Below are 15,059 nucleotides of genomic sequence, written 5' to 3'. Positions count from 1 at the left end.
GAAGAAGTGAGACCTTTATACTATTGTGTCCTAATCATGAACATGGTTTACAGCTTCATTGTCTGTGGTATATACTAAAGTTTTATGCTATTCTTCATAAATATCTGCTTGTGTTTTAGTAGATTTATTCATAGGCACTATAAAATTTTTGTTGCTATTGTAAATGGTATCTTTTTTAAAATTATTGTATTCTGAGAAGTTGTTGTTTATATATAGAAACCACAATTTTTAAATAACGATTCTGAGTCCTGAAACTTCATTGAACTCTAATTATTAGTTCTTGTAGTTTGTAAGTTTTCTTGGGTTTCCTTTTTTACAACTATGGTAATTTACAAATATCATCAGAATGTTAACAACTTTGTTCTTCTTTTCCAGTATATACATCTCTTGTATCTTTTTCCTGATCTGTTTCTTGGGGTTGGATTTCTGGTAGGATGTTGAAGGTAGATATTCTTTCTTGTTCCTGACTTTAAAGAGAATTTTACCAAAAGTTCACCATTAAGTATAGGGTTTCCTATATATTTTTACAGATACTCTCATATATATTAAGGAAATTCCTTTCATTCCTAATTTGGTATGGATTTCGTATCTCAAATTGGTGTTAAAAGCTCTACATCTACTGACAACAATTTTTTTTTCCTATACCTATTGATACAAAAATGTGGCTTTCCCCTTTTATTTGGTAAATACATAAATTATTACAGAATTAATTTGGAGAAAGGCTTTAATGTTAAATTAGTCTCATGTTCTTGGAATGAATTCTACTTCATTATGACGTATTTTTACAAACTTTGCTTTATTCAACTTGCTAAAATTTTATTTTAAGATTTTTGTGTTCATAAGATTTATCTCTTTTGCTACTTGAGATATAATTTTTTGAGGTGATTTGTAACTTACAATCATCTAGGATTATAGAAATTCCCCCTTTCTCTTTGTAATTCTATCAGTTTTTGTTTTGAGGCTATATTATTAAGTATATATAGATTTAAATGTTCAATCTTCCTAATGAATTATGTCTATAATTATTAAATATGATGTTCTTTGTCCTTAATGATGTTTTGTCTCTTTTTTTGATATTAATATTTCTCCACTAGCTTTCTTTCTATTAAGAAAGAAAGTTAATTCTATTGTGGGTCTCTTTCCATCTTCTTACTTTCAATTGTTCAGAGTCACTATGTTTTAAGTACATCTTATAAACAGCAAATAGCTAGACTTTGTTTTTTCATTCTATTTGAGAATTTTTTCCTATAGGTGATAAGTCAGTTCCTTTTGCTCTTCTGGAAAATTTCCTTTGTTTTTCTTTTGCAACGTGACTCAATTTGTAATTTGCAATTTTAGTCAGCCAATTTTGTAATAATCATTATAAGAACAGGATATAAATAAAAGATCCTGGTTAGATAATTCACTGTATCTGAGTGCCTGTATTTAAGCACTCAGCCTTCTCCCAGCTCTTCTCCCAGTCAGGAGCAAACCCAACTATGGGGAGCCAAATTCTACACTGAAACTCATTCTGCTATCACTGGAAGAGACATTGTCCTCTGGTTACAACATTCAAGGGAATGAGCAACTGGAGAAGTCCGGCTGCTAAGGGCCCTATGCAAAATACATATAGATAAAATATCTCCCATACATTTAACCAAAAAGAGATTAATTTGGATGTTCAAGACCCACCCTTTTTTTTTTTTTTTAAAGATTTATTTGTGTGTTTGAGAGAGTGAGCACAGGCAAGCAGACGGAGAAGCTGAGGGAGGGGCAGAGAGAGAGAGAGAAGCAGACTTCCTGTTGAGCATGGAGCCCAAATCATGGCTCCACCCCAGGATCCTGAGATCAAGACTTGGCCCAAAGTCAAGAGTGGGTCGTTAAACGACTGAGCCACCCATGTGCCCCAAGATCCTCCTTTTAAATACAGATTTTCCTCAACTACCTGTCAATTATTGGACCAAACCCATTACTAAGTGATGCTTGATAGGCACTGTGTGCCAGGCTCCATGCCAGGATACAGGAATCCTTATGATGAACTCTCTGTCCTCCTGGGCACCACACACTAGTCTGGGAAGCTGAGGTAACCATTGTGTGTCCTGCTCTCCAGACTGGCTTTTAAAAATATTAAGTCTAATGATTCCAAATGAGCCTGGTCCGAACAGTTCATCGTAATAAACAAATTAAAGGAATTTGAATTTTCAGAAGTAACTACCTCCCCTTCTTGTCCTACAGTCCTTTCTCCAAAGCTGCTTATTGTTTAGAAATGAAAGATATCGCGTCTCATGCTTTGACTGTCTTTCAGTGGCATATTGGATGTACTGGCCATGTAACATTCCTGACTTTAACGTAACTGTTATATTATTTTATATTTTACTGCTTTACATGGTTCCAAACTGTCTGATGCATTAAAACAGAGAATCTGTGTATTGTGAAACTCATCATGTAATACAAATGAAAATAATTATATGACTTATAATCTGTCCTTGTGGATTTCAGTTTGATTGTGTCTATGTCTGTAAAATGAAACTGAAAAAAAATGTATTCATATATTTCTGTTGAAATATAAGATGTGTGCATCTTTTCCTTACCCTTTGTCTGGAAGTAGTATCCTATGCCATTGTGCAGCTGATCTGAGGTGTTAAGTGTTTAGAGTACAATCCAACCACTGTTTCAAAGTCAACCACTCAGCTTTGCTTCATGTGACTTCTGAGAACTTCTTGAGTGTTTTCAAGAAAATCAGTGCTATATGAAATGCTAAGGGTTTTAGTACCAGAGCACATTTCCATGCAGTTGTTCTCTTTGAACTCACCTGCCATCTCTGTACTTCATTCTGAGCACTCTACCCCTGCCCTCCTTCAGAGTCCATTCACAGTGAAATAAGATACCTGTGATATGAAATCCTTCCAGAATTTTCCCTTTCCTTCCACTCCAGGACTCCTAAGCAAGTTAGGAAAGAGAAAGGATCACTTCAGAAAAGTATTATTTATTCTCAGTAATTCTGATGGACCCTGTTCTGTTACTGGCAGAAGTACTAGGATCAAAGAGCAAAGTTCACTCAGACTTAACTGATAAATCATTAGCAAACCTGAGCTCAAAAAAAAAAAAAAATCCCCCATAATTATTAACTTGACAACAGAATTTGTCAGGTTAATAATTTTCCCCAATACTTACCCATGGCTTTCCCATTGTTTCCATAATTATCAGTTACCTTTCTTGAGGGGAGATTCCAATATTTTCCTACCTGATAAAACATATTAAGCTTCAAAATAATTCATTGTATGAGAAATAGAGATGGCAAGCCTCTTAACTGACATCCTGCCCCTCTTAGTCACCAGTCATGTGAACTGGGGTCCTTTCTCATCTTCTCCAGTCCCATATATAATGGAAAAAATTATACCTAATCCGTGTGAAGGAAAAAGAAAAAGACCCAGAGCGGATGTCTCTTAAAGTCCCTAATAACTCAGACATATCACCGGTTTATTATTTTTTTAATATTTCATTTATTTATTTATTTGTAAGAGTCAGAGAGAGATAGAGAACAAGCAGAGGGAGCAGCCACCAGAGACAGAGGGGAAAACCTGATGCAGGGCTCAATCCCAAAACCCTGGGATCATGACCTGAGCCAAAGGCAGATGCTTAGCTGACTGAGCCACCCAGGGTTCCCTGAGATAACATCTGTCTAATCATAATTTTGCCTGTGAACCTCGGGTCAGATCTTAGATTGCTATTTCAAGTGACTCTCAGACAGAGCACGAAGATCTGAGGCAGTCTAAGCTTGTCCCTCATCCAGCTTTCAGAATCAGTGGATATCACTGTAATTCCAAAGTGATCAAAAAGACCCACCATCTTGGAAAACAGTCTTGTGCAGTGTTAGTTGATGCCTTCTTACTGGAATGCATTTTAAATGTACAGACGTTCTGACCTGGAAAGCCCTCTTCAAGGATTTATCCAAAACGGTAACTAGTTCATTTAGAGCACAAAATTCTATGTCCTAGGATATGCAATAAATACAGCTATCTGTCAATAGGGACTTACTAAGTAAAATATATGGAGACCTCCAACTTTCTCTGCAGCATATAGCTGAACCATCAACATCCTTACAAGAAGCTGAACAAAGGGAAAATGAATGAATTTTCTTGAACCTCTCAAGGAATCAAAGTTGCTGGATGGCTTGTCACTGTGAAATCTAGGGATACAAACAAATCTTGAAAGTCACAGCATAGACCTTCTTTACCTGGAACAGAAGCCACTGGAGCCATAACTTCAAGAAACACTTAAATAGTAGTTTGGACAAATTGCTGAGTATGGACTAGCTTGAGAATGAGAAGCTCCCTAATTTCTAGAGTCACCGGAGGCCCCCCAGAGTGTTAGGAGCCATACCTACAGGAGGAATATCATTAAGTTGTCATTGTAAAGCTCCGTTCATTGCTCTGGCTGGGGAAGGGGAAGAATAATCATTGTGAAATATGCACAGAGACTTCACTTTAGTAAAGATCTCTTCTCTGGGGAAAATGACCAGATCAGGGCCCTGTGCCTACTGCATGAAGGTCATTTCTCCCTCTCCAGCCCCATCTCTGTTTCCTACCTCACTGATGAGAAAGAAATAAAGAAGAAAGTCAAGGTTTCAAGGAAATAGATTGGGAAAATTAAGGCCAGGAAGGACAGTAGAGGGTAGGAGGTTTAAAAAAAATTTTTTTTTACACTGGAAAAACACACATGGCCATCCCAGTCCAGAGACATAGACCAACTAAAAGACTGAGACCTAATCATAATATTTTAAGTTTCCTGTGTAATGATGGTGAATTACAACTCAAAGAGGTGCTAGATCTTGACCCCATTTATGGAGTTTTTAAGGGAAGCCCTAAGACAGCAAGAAATCCAAAAATAAGGACACTACAGGAATTTGACTCCTTTGGCGCTTACAGCTACAGCAAACGTTAAACACATCCCAACTTCTAACCAGATTAACATAAAACCTCCCACCAAAGATTTATTCACCAGAGATCCTATTACCCAATGCAACATGTCCAGCTTCCAGCAGAAAGTTACAAGAGATGCTAAACTGACAGGAAAAAAAAAAATAGAGTTTTAGAGACATTACTTTGTAGAACCATACTCAGACACAACACACATTTTAGAATTATTGAACAATTCAAAGTAAAAATGATTAATATGTTAAGGGCTCTAATAGAAAAGGCAGACATGACATAGTATCAAATGGATAATGTAAGCAGAGAGAGGAAAGCTCTCAGAAAGAATCAAAAGGAAAGATTAGGAATCCAAAGCCCTGTAACAGAAATGAAGACTGTCTCCAATGGGCTCATGAGCAGACGGGACCCTGCTGAAGAAAGAATCCGTGAGCTTGAAGAGGAGTAATAGAAACTTGCTAGATTAAAACACAGCGAGAATAAAGGTGGAGGGGGTAATATAACAGAACCTCTGAGAACTGTGGCACAATTACAAAAGGTATAATATATGTGCAATTGAAATCTCATCAGGAGAAGAAATACTAAAACAATCATGGCCAAAGAATTTTCCAAAATCAAATAAAACAGGTGACAGCATATTGTGAAAGAAGTAGGAATCGTGACTCAGATCTATATTTTTTGCATAAAAGGCTGTATTATTGACTATAAGCAGGTTATGAAATGAAATGGTTTGTGTATACACAGGCGTACACATGTAATAAAGGATTTCTGGAAGATTCTTTACTGAAATATAATGGTCAGATCTGTTGAGGTTTTTCCTTTCTTCCTTGGGCTTTTCTAGACTTGAGTCTGTTTTCACAAAGAATGTGTCCTGTATTATGATAATCAGAATAAATGTTTTCACTTTTTAAAAAAGTTTGTCCCTTTATGTTTTTCAAGATTTATTTATTTATTTATTTGAGATTGAGAGAGAGAGAGCAAGCGCACACGCAGGAGTGGCAGAAGGGTAGACGGAGAGACTCTTCATCAGACTCCCTACTGAGCAGGGAGCCCAAGGAGGGCTGAGAGGGAGATCTGAAATAAAACCAAGTTAAACTTGATGCTTAACTGACTGAGCCACCCAGGCGCCCATTTTCCCTTTTAAATAATGAAGGTGCAACTTCTCTATTTGATGTCAGGGAGCATGCGGTGTTTGGCTTCCCACCCAAGGCAGCCCCCAATGGTGTTGGGTGCCTCTCACCACAATAGTCTCTAAGCTGACAACCCAAGAAAAATCTTAAGTCAAAGGAGTTTGCAGCCTACAGTGTTCACAAGCACAAAACCCATCACTGCCAGTGGAGCTGAAGACTCCAGACTTCAGCAACACAACATGTCCTCACCTCTGGCCGAGGCATGACAGACTGGCTGCCCCCAGTACGGGCTTGCCTACATGACTGTTGGCCAGCCAGCTGCCCTAGCCACTCCTGAGAGCCCGCAAGGCAGAATGGCCTGGGAGCTGGGAGCCCATCCTGGGACAATACACAATGAACTTGAAACACTTTCTGTGCTTATCTGGGGCCCTCCCCTCCTCTGGGCATTTGGGGTAAAATGTTGTTGCCTAGATGTCCGTGGAGAATGTGACTGAGCCAGATGGCCTCCCCGCGGGGTCATGCAAGACGTCCCCTTGTATGATATGCACCCAACCCCCACCACTGTGGCAGGAGCTCTTGGAGAGGATGGTACCTCCTGCGGCCCTCAAAGCTGGACCCCGGCGCTTAGAAGCTCCTCATCCCTCCTTTGTCCTAGAAAGTACGTTCTGCTCACCTTTCCCACACTGAGAGCTGTTCCGAAGGCTCTGCCTGGAGAAAGTATGGTTGGAACCCTCTGTATGGTCTACCTCAGAGGTGGAAACTCTAAGAAAGAATCCAGTTAACCTAGTTTAGTCCTCTATATAAACTGGGAAGATTCTAGGACCGTATAGAGATGTACTTGGCCTGTGGCTGCCCCCAAGAAAAGCCTCAGAAGCTCTACTGCTTTTTAGAGGCCCCCCTAAGCCCCCATTCTTCTCACCACTCTCCCATCCCCCATTCCTCCCCCACCACCCACCACCCCACCCCCACCCTCCAGCAATCCAGAGCAGCCTGCCTCTTTCTTCCAGCCCTCTGCACCCTCTGTGTACAGGACCCTCCCCACCAAGTTCCAAATGGCCTTGTCGCTGTGCCCCTTAGGTTCTGCCACACACAGGCGCACTGACTCTCAGTCTGCCACTGTATGAGAACAACCTGGATGGGTTAAAACCATGGTCTGAGCAAAAGAGAAAGGACATATTTTTAGAAATTGAAAACACATCCACGCCACACAATACCAGTTTTCTAAGAAGACATGCCAACCAAAAGATACATATTAAATGTGGAAATAGTTGCCTATGGAGATAGTAGGGGTGGAGGACGCAGGAGGGACAAATGGGAATGTTAGAAATTAAAACATAGGGGCGCCTGGGTGGCTCAGTGGGTTTAAGCCTCTGCCTTCAGCTCAGGTCATGATCTCAGGGTCCTGGGATCGAGTCCCACATCAGGCTCTCTGCTCAGCAGGGAGCCTTCTTCCCCCTCTCTCTCTCGGCCTGCCTCTCTGCCTGCTTGTGATCTCTCTCTGTCAAATAAATAAATAAAAGCTTTAAAAAAAAGAAAGGAAGGAAGGAAGAAAAGAAATTAAAACATAAGAATAAAGCACCTTGACTCCTCAGGTCTCAACTTCTTGCCCTACTCGGATGCACCATTGTCCAGAGCCTTCCTAGCTATTTTGTGCCCCTCATCCTTCCCCGGAGAGCAGCACGCTCTTCCCATAGTCCCCTCTCCTCCTCAGAGACCCTCCATACCCACAGCAATTTCTTCATCCACTCACTTCGTACACATCCTCCTTTTCTCTCTTGGGTTCACACGCCTCATTTCTCAGTCTCTGGCCTCTTCAACTATTTCTGGAACCTCCCCCTCCCCCCCCACAGCCACCACCACCCTCACGGACAGATGCTCCTCCTAACAAGAAACTGCTAGAACAGAAAACTAACCAAACTCCTCCAGAAGGCCTTGACTTTGTTTGCCTGCCTTCTTTCTCTTCTCTCTCTTCCACCTTCTTTTCTTTTCTCTCCCCTAAGGCACGGACTGGGAACTTTTCTCCCTGAGGTCCTGCCCTAGGAGCTCTGGGACTTGTCCCAAGTGAAGGCAGTAACCACTCCAGGACCCCCCTCCCCCCCAGAGCTCCTCCCCTTCCATCCTAAACTCAAAGTCCAGCTGGCCCATGAGCAGTTGGAGCCCTTCCTTTGACCTGCTTCGCCAGGGGCTTGTTTTCTGACTGGGAGAGATGACTCCAGCCTGGAGACACCTGCTGAGAGCTTGGTACCTGCAGACCTCCTCTTCCAGGATCCCCAAGATGTGCCCTTCCTTGAGCCGTAAGTGGAAACCAGGGGCACATGGGTCAGCTGAAGGTTGGCTAGACGGTCTGGGCTGAGCTCAGAACCTGTTGCCTGGGGCTCTGGGTTTAAGCCTACCATGGGGGCTTGGAGAGAGGCCATCTGACCCAGCAGTCCTCACCCTGGCAAATCCATTGCCTTGTTCGAGCCCAACATTTTACTACACCCCCACCCTGCCCCTCGCCTGAACGGAAATCCACGGATAATAAAACCCAAGATGCACAATTTCCAAATGAAAACAATGTGGTAATTTAGCTGTATTATAAAGGAGAAATAAAAGGAAAGCCATTCATGACTAACTGTTAACTGCAATAAATAGATACTCAAGGCCGATGACTTTGGAAGGCATTAAGCCTCCTCACAAAGCCTTCTGCCCCTGCCATGCCCCCAGGAAGTGGTACCATCACCTCAAGCAATGACAAGGAAACAGACTCAGAAGAGTGCAGCCATTTCCTCAGAGACACCCGAGAGCTAGGACTAGACCCTGAGCCCTCTCCTTCCACTCAGACTCTCTCTCCAGCGGGGACCCAAAACGTGAGAAGACCCGGGGTCACCAGCCATTGGTGGCTTTATGTAGTCTCTCTTCTGTGCTCGTGATTTTCCCTGAACCTCACCTCCTCCGCAATTCCCCTCACGGAACGTGAATGTTAGCAGCTGTCTGCAGGTTTCCGTGTGCTCACAGGCCCGAATCAGGTACAGGAAAGCCTCTTCCATCCCCCATTATGATCGATGTGGTCTTCATTTTCTCTTCTTTCCCTTTTCTCTCTCCTTCCTTGTCTCCTATTTGCTTTGTGTCTTCCCAACAGTCGCTCTTCTTTCAAATTTAATACTTCTCATGCTTTAGAGGATTATCTCTTCTCATCTTCAACCCAAACTTGTTAGTGAGTATTATTAATCCATTTCACAGCTGAGGAGACAGAAGAGTAAAGGCAATTAAGAAAGTTGGTCAAAGAGAGAAACACAGAAGTGACAACTTGCCATCTAAACCCAGGTTTGTCTGACTCTGACTCTAAGTCAGAATGATTCCACCGTGCCCCTCCTTCCCTACACTTCTTCCAACCCTATTTGCGCTTCTCTTTTCCTCAATCATGGGATTTTGCCAGAATATCATTTAACCCTGTCATTTTCTGAGAAGGAGCTAGAATTATACCCAGAGTCTTGTGCTCTATAAGGAGGATACTACGTTGCAAGTACCAGCTGCTGATGAAGCAGGGGAGAGTGCCCTCTCTGCCCCCCTTCCCCTTTCCTAGCCTAACCCCTGGTCCTTGGGGAGCTGGGCGGATGGTGGTAGCAGGTGAAGCTTGCAGGTGAAATCTTCTTGATCAAGTCCTAGGGATTTCTTAACATAGCTGCACCGAGAAACTACAGAGGGAAAGTCCTCTTGCAAACTTAGGCCACATAGACATGAATGCCATGCCATGCTCCACCTTCTCTTTCAAGAAACTCTGGGGCTTTATTTCTACTTTCTGACCTATTGTACCTAGATACATGCCTGCTTGGGTTTGTTCATTCCAACACACACTCATTGGCCACCCCCTTCTTAGGAACACACTCTGTGCAAGATACACATGCAAGCAAAGTATCTGAATGCCTACTAGGGACCCACAGGTGGACAGAGCCACGGGGGGGGGGGCGGCAGTGGGCAAAAAGCCATGATTTTGTTTTGTATCCCAGTTGGGGAAACAGAGCACAAACCAACAGATAAATACATAGAAAACAGCCAGTAGAGATACACGTGATGAATAAAACCAAATGAAGGTGGGAAGATAGAAAATTAAAATGGGAGAAGAGGGAGGCAGGGTCTGGTTTTGATGGGGAGATCACCAGGTGTTAAGTGTGGCCAGGCAGGTGAAAATAAACATGTCACCATCCCTGTACAACACCTGCATATAGTCTGTATGATATACATGTGGGTCAAGGACTCAGCCTTGCCTATGTCTGATATGCACGGGCACTTGGGGCTAAACATGTCCACAGAGTTATAGGAGAAACTTGTTTCAAGATAAAGGAAGAGAAAAAATATCTCCAAGGTGCCTTCTTCCTTACTAATGATAGTCGTTAAGTGTGTATCGTCTCTAGGGAGATGGGCTGTGTGCTTGAAGGTACCATTTTCCCATGTCTGCCTACTTTGCCACAAGGAAGGGTGTGCCAGAGGGCTGATGGATAGCAAATGGTGCCCATTTCCAGCTGAGAAACTTCCCAAGACTCTTGCAAAGCTTTTTCTAAGAAAAGTATTAAAATGGACCCTAAAGGGAGGTCTCCTGCCCCCTGGCAGTCCTTGCCGCCAACTGCAGAACTGATTGAACCCCTGAAAAGGTCCAGGAGGGGCAGGCCTGCTCCCAAAAGTTCCAAGAGGAGGGATGGACCTGCCAGCCTTGGATTCGGACAAACTTCTTTCTTGTAGACACCAGCAACCACCCTGCCTCGCTTAAGGAAAAGACCCTGATGGGAAAGATACGGAGGGAGGGAACCAAAAGAACCAGCGGGAGGGGGAGGAGATGGGCAGGAGTGGATGTGAGGAGACATCAGGAGGGCCCAGCGGGGATAGCATCCCTCCTTGCAGGAACGGCCTTGGAAGCAGGTCTTGGCTCTGATGAGGGTCTGCAGCCATTCCCCCCAATGCGAGGCATCTGCTCAAGACATCACATCCTAAAGAGGGGACACCTTGTTCATCCTTTGGAGGTCTTGTGCCCCTGGCCTCACTGGTGGGAGGCAGGCACCTGATGTGAGTATCCTGTCAATGAGAGCACACAGTTCAGAGGGACCTAGTGCTCTAGCTCAATGCCAAGTGTACCCTGTAACTCCCAGCAGAACGTGAAACAGTTTATGAAGGAAAAGGATCCTGTCTTGGGTCTGGAAGCAGACGACATAATGTTTCTTCCCTGCCAACCACAGCCCCTCATTCATCCACACTTCAACATGGTCTCAGCATGCTTCCATGGGAGACAGCCTCTCTAGCCCTCAGCCCTACCAAAGTCTCTCGAAACTACAAATGTCCCTTATGTAATCTGTCCCTCCCTTGGTCCTTAGGTGAATAAGATCTTCCTTTCTTAATTCGTTGGCTATCCTATGAAAATGAGATATCTCGAGGGACAAGTTTCTTGGTTTGGGTTTTTTTTTTTTAGATTTTTATTTATTTGACAGAGAGAAGCCCAGCGAGAGAGGGAACACAAGTCGGGGGAGTGGGAGAGGGAGAAGCAGGCTTTCCGCTGAGCAGGGAACCGGATGTGGGGCTCGATTCCAGGACCCTGGGATCCTGTCCTGAGCCGAAGGCAGACACTTAAGCACTGAGCCTCCCAGGGACCCGGAGTGACAAGTTTTTTTAAAGTTACCTAATACGCTATGCAGAAATAAGGCATAGTTAGCATTTTAATCAATCACCTTAATGTTCTGCAAACTATGTTCATTGTGTATTACAAAATAATTCATACCCTTTTTTTTTATTTGAAAGGGTAGGAAGATCTTATTAAATACCCTCTGTATTGAAAATTGTTTATGAATTTTAGAAAACTCTTTACCATTACAGAAAGAATTTCTGCCCAGAATTTCCAAATGCTCACAAAAATTGATCTCCCTCCCTTATCTTGCCCCAACAGATTTTCACTGTTTGATACTATGATCATAGTATTTTGATACTTTGGGGAAAGAAAACCAAGTTAATGTAACTTTGTTGTGGAACTCTGTAAGAATTAAGTAGCTGGAATATTAAACCCAACTCCCCATTTATAATTTGCATTTCTTATACAATGGCAGTGGTGTTCTCCAAAGAGAATTCCACCTTTAAATGTCTTGGGTTGTCCAGGTGAACTGGAGAGAAAATTGGTGAATTGGATGAAAATCATTAACTGTCATCAGTATTTAGCATCAGGCCTAAAAGGGCAACATTAGATCAGTTATAATAACAAAGAAGCCTCAAAAAATGCCTACACAGAAATAGATCAATTCTGTTGCAATTCCATTATATGACCCCACATCTCAGTTACCCCTTCCCCCACCTCTCTTGGGTCTGTCTTCCCCCACCACCCCCCAACACACACATAACCTCCATGTGTGTATGTGCTCACCCACAATCTCTCAGAACCTGGAAGTTTATTAACCCTCAACTCTTGTGTCATCCTCAAAACAGAAGCTATTTTGAACAAAGAATGCAGGCATATATCCAGATATTTAGACTTTGCATTTTTTTTCTAGCAAATAATGAATACTAAATAAAGAAAAGTCTTTGGTTTCTGTATGTCCATCCGCTATTATCATTACTATTAGTTTTGAGTTGGGGTTGTTTGGTGAGAGGGGAGCTACGAAAGGCAGTAGACTGATGAGCTGTCATCTAGATGGACTTCACTGTTGACTAATTCCTCCTTCTTTCCTCCTTTCCAAATATTCCTTCCTCCCTTCCTTTTCTCCTTTCCTTCCTTCCTTCCCTCTCTCTTCCCACTTTCCTTGCTCCCTCCTTTCCTTCCCTCCAACAGGAATTTATGTATTTCATTTGGATCCCTCACTCCACTATCACATTCCTATCAGTCTGGTGAAAAAAGAACTGAATAAACCTGCCTTGACTGTTCGAAATTTGGGCTCTTCTTTATCCAATCCTTCTCCCCAACTCTGCCCCACCCCCAACTAACTTTCATAATCCCTATAGCTTTGGAGTCAAGAGAACTTAGAGTCTTCTCAATGGGCAGCTCCAATTGTGCAGGTAGAAAAAAAAAAGGACTGAAAGAGTGAAGGGAATTTGAATTCTTAGAAATACTCAGAATATTTTTTTTTTGCCATTTCCAAAGAGTAACTGATGCAGAGATACACAATGAAAAGCTTTTCAAAAGGTGAAATTCTCAGAAAACTTAAACTGTTATTTTTTTTCTCATTTTAATACATGGATAGCCTAAAGTCACTTGTTTTTTAGGTAAGAGCAAATTAACGACATTAGTGATTATTTAGAAGACAAAAGTGAATGAGATCTCTTGGAAGAAAACCATATTCAGAGCTGTTACTTTCCAGCTTCATTTAAAAACACAAATGTTCATTGTGTTGCTCAGGACTGTGACTTCATCACTACACAAAACACCAACATCTCATCTATGGATTCAAACCTTCGTGCTGAATAAGAGGGATGGCCTTCTCAGCTCTCTCCACCTGTAGAATGATCTTGATACTGACCTTGAATCTTCAAAAGTAGCAGTATTCTTTTCTAAGAGTACTTACAAGGTCTCTAGACATCTCTTCCAAACTATGAGATTCTGTAACTCCGTTATCCTATCCCACTGCTAACGACAGGTCAAAACCCGTGCTGGAAAGGAGAGGAGAAGGTGGCCAATGAATGAGAAAAAGACAAGTAGGCTGGGAGTAAGATATTTGGAGTTTAATTCTTGTTCTGCCGCTAACTAGCTTGGTGAACTTAAGCAAATTAATTTGCCACTTGGGGCTGGTTTCCTTATCTATAAAGTTAGCATTTTAACAACAACAACAAAAATCTGAGGCCCCTTCTAGCTCCAAATATTAAGTGATTCCCCTGGCTCACCTTATCTTCACTTTACCATGATCTGGTCTTGTGTTGTCGTGGTCTTTGTGTTGGGTTTTGGAGGATGGTTTTTGTCTTCTGGACCTATTAGTGTGTATTTGTTATTATACTACATTGCCTTGGCTTCATAGCTCAGGGGTTAGAGCACTGGTCTTGTATACTACATTGCCTAACACCTATCTCTCCTCATTCTCTACAAGGATAGTCAACAGCCACTCATGTCTTAATTACTGAAGTCCAATCTGGTATCAGGAACTGGGATTGGCAGCAGGGTGTGGGCACTATGCCACTCAAGGCTTAAAAAGTGCCTCTATTATAAAGAAGATCTATTCCAGGAATGCACAGAAGTTTGGTGGACAGTAGAGAGAAATGTCATCCTTCGTGCAGGGTGTGGAGGAGCTCATGAGGGACCACAGTGGGGAAAAAGAGGACTTCCCCCAAATATCCTCCTGCTTTTGTGGACTAGATTTTAAAGAAATTCTCCTTTTCTTCCTCCCAATAACTTGTTATTGAGATACCCCAGTTTTTTAAAATCCAAACTAAATGTCGATTTGAATTGTTCTTTTAAACTAAGGAATAAATGAAGTTGCCTACACATCTTGGTTCAGATTGTGTATACATACAGGTGATTTTTCCAAACAGGCTTGTTTGAGGTTTAATTGAGAACCCTAACTCACTTCACCTTTAATAGGTGCTTTCCGGACATCTGTGACTAAGCTTGGTCTTCATACAAAACACAGAATGCCTCCCTGTGACTTCACACCTGAAAAATACCAGGTAAGAGTCAGAATTTTAGGAAAACCCAAGGGTATGGTTCTTCTTGAAAGGGCTAAATTAATTTTCTTGAGAAAGACAGACAGATGGCCCTGCCTGCTACTGAGCCCTCACATCTTATTCTATCCCTTGAGTCACTGGGAGGGTCTGAACCCTCTTACTCTACTTAGTGATGTTGTGTGAATTGTGCATGTGCGGGACACAGCGGAGACAGACCAAGACTACAAGAAGGAGACTATTTCTATTTGTCACAGGGATGTACGTATAGATAGAGACATACAAAGACATATATCACAAAGGTGATACTACACATTTGCTTTCTAAAATGTTGTTTTGAGGGGCACCTGGATGGCTCAGTCGTTAAGCATCTACCTTTGGCTCAGGTCATGATCCCAGGGTCCAGGGATCGAGTCCC

The 15,059-nt window shown here is 42.4% G+C and overlaps 1 protein-coding gene and 1 long non-coding RNA gene across 2 annotated transcripts in view; one reads left to right on the top strand and one right to left on the bottom strand.

Annotated features, from left to right (window-relative positions):
- Positions 1-5,843: 5,843 nt before the first annotated feature.
- LOC132028243 (uncharacterized) lies at positions 5,844-8,097 on the bottom strand. The gene is made up of 3 exons (XR_009407378.1): positions 7,954-8,097; positions 6,714-6,802; positions 5,844-5,984 (listed from the first exon to the last, which is right to left on the bottom strand). It is a non-coding gene; the product is annotated as an uncharacterized LOC132028243 (long non-coding RNA).
- An 89-nt stretch (positions 8,098-8,186) lies between these two features.
- The window catches only part of AGXT2 (alanine--glyoxylate aminotransferase 2), a 34,836-nt gene continuing 27,963 nt past the window's right edge, over positions 8,187-15,059 (top strand). Inside the window, exons 1-2 of the mRNA XM_059416992.1 lie at positions 8,187-8,334; positions 14,562-14,647. Coding sequence (XP_059272975.1) covers positions 8,247-8,334; positions 14,562-14,647 — 174 coding nt within the window. The 5' untranslated portion in view covers positions 8,187-8,246. The remainder of the gene's footprint in view (positions 8,335-14,561; positions 14,648-15,059) is intronic.

The sequence above is a fragment of the Mustela nigripes genome, chromosome 12 (genome assembly GCF_022355385.1).
Source record: "Mustela nigripes isolate SB6536 chromosome 12, MUSNIG.SB6536, whole genome shotgun sequence".
NCBI classification, from domain to species: Eukaryota; Metazoa; Chordata; class Mammalia; order Carnivora; family Mustelidae; genus Mustela; species Mustela nigripes.
This window is presented reverse-complemented; position numbering and strand designations above follow the sequence as displayed.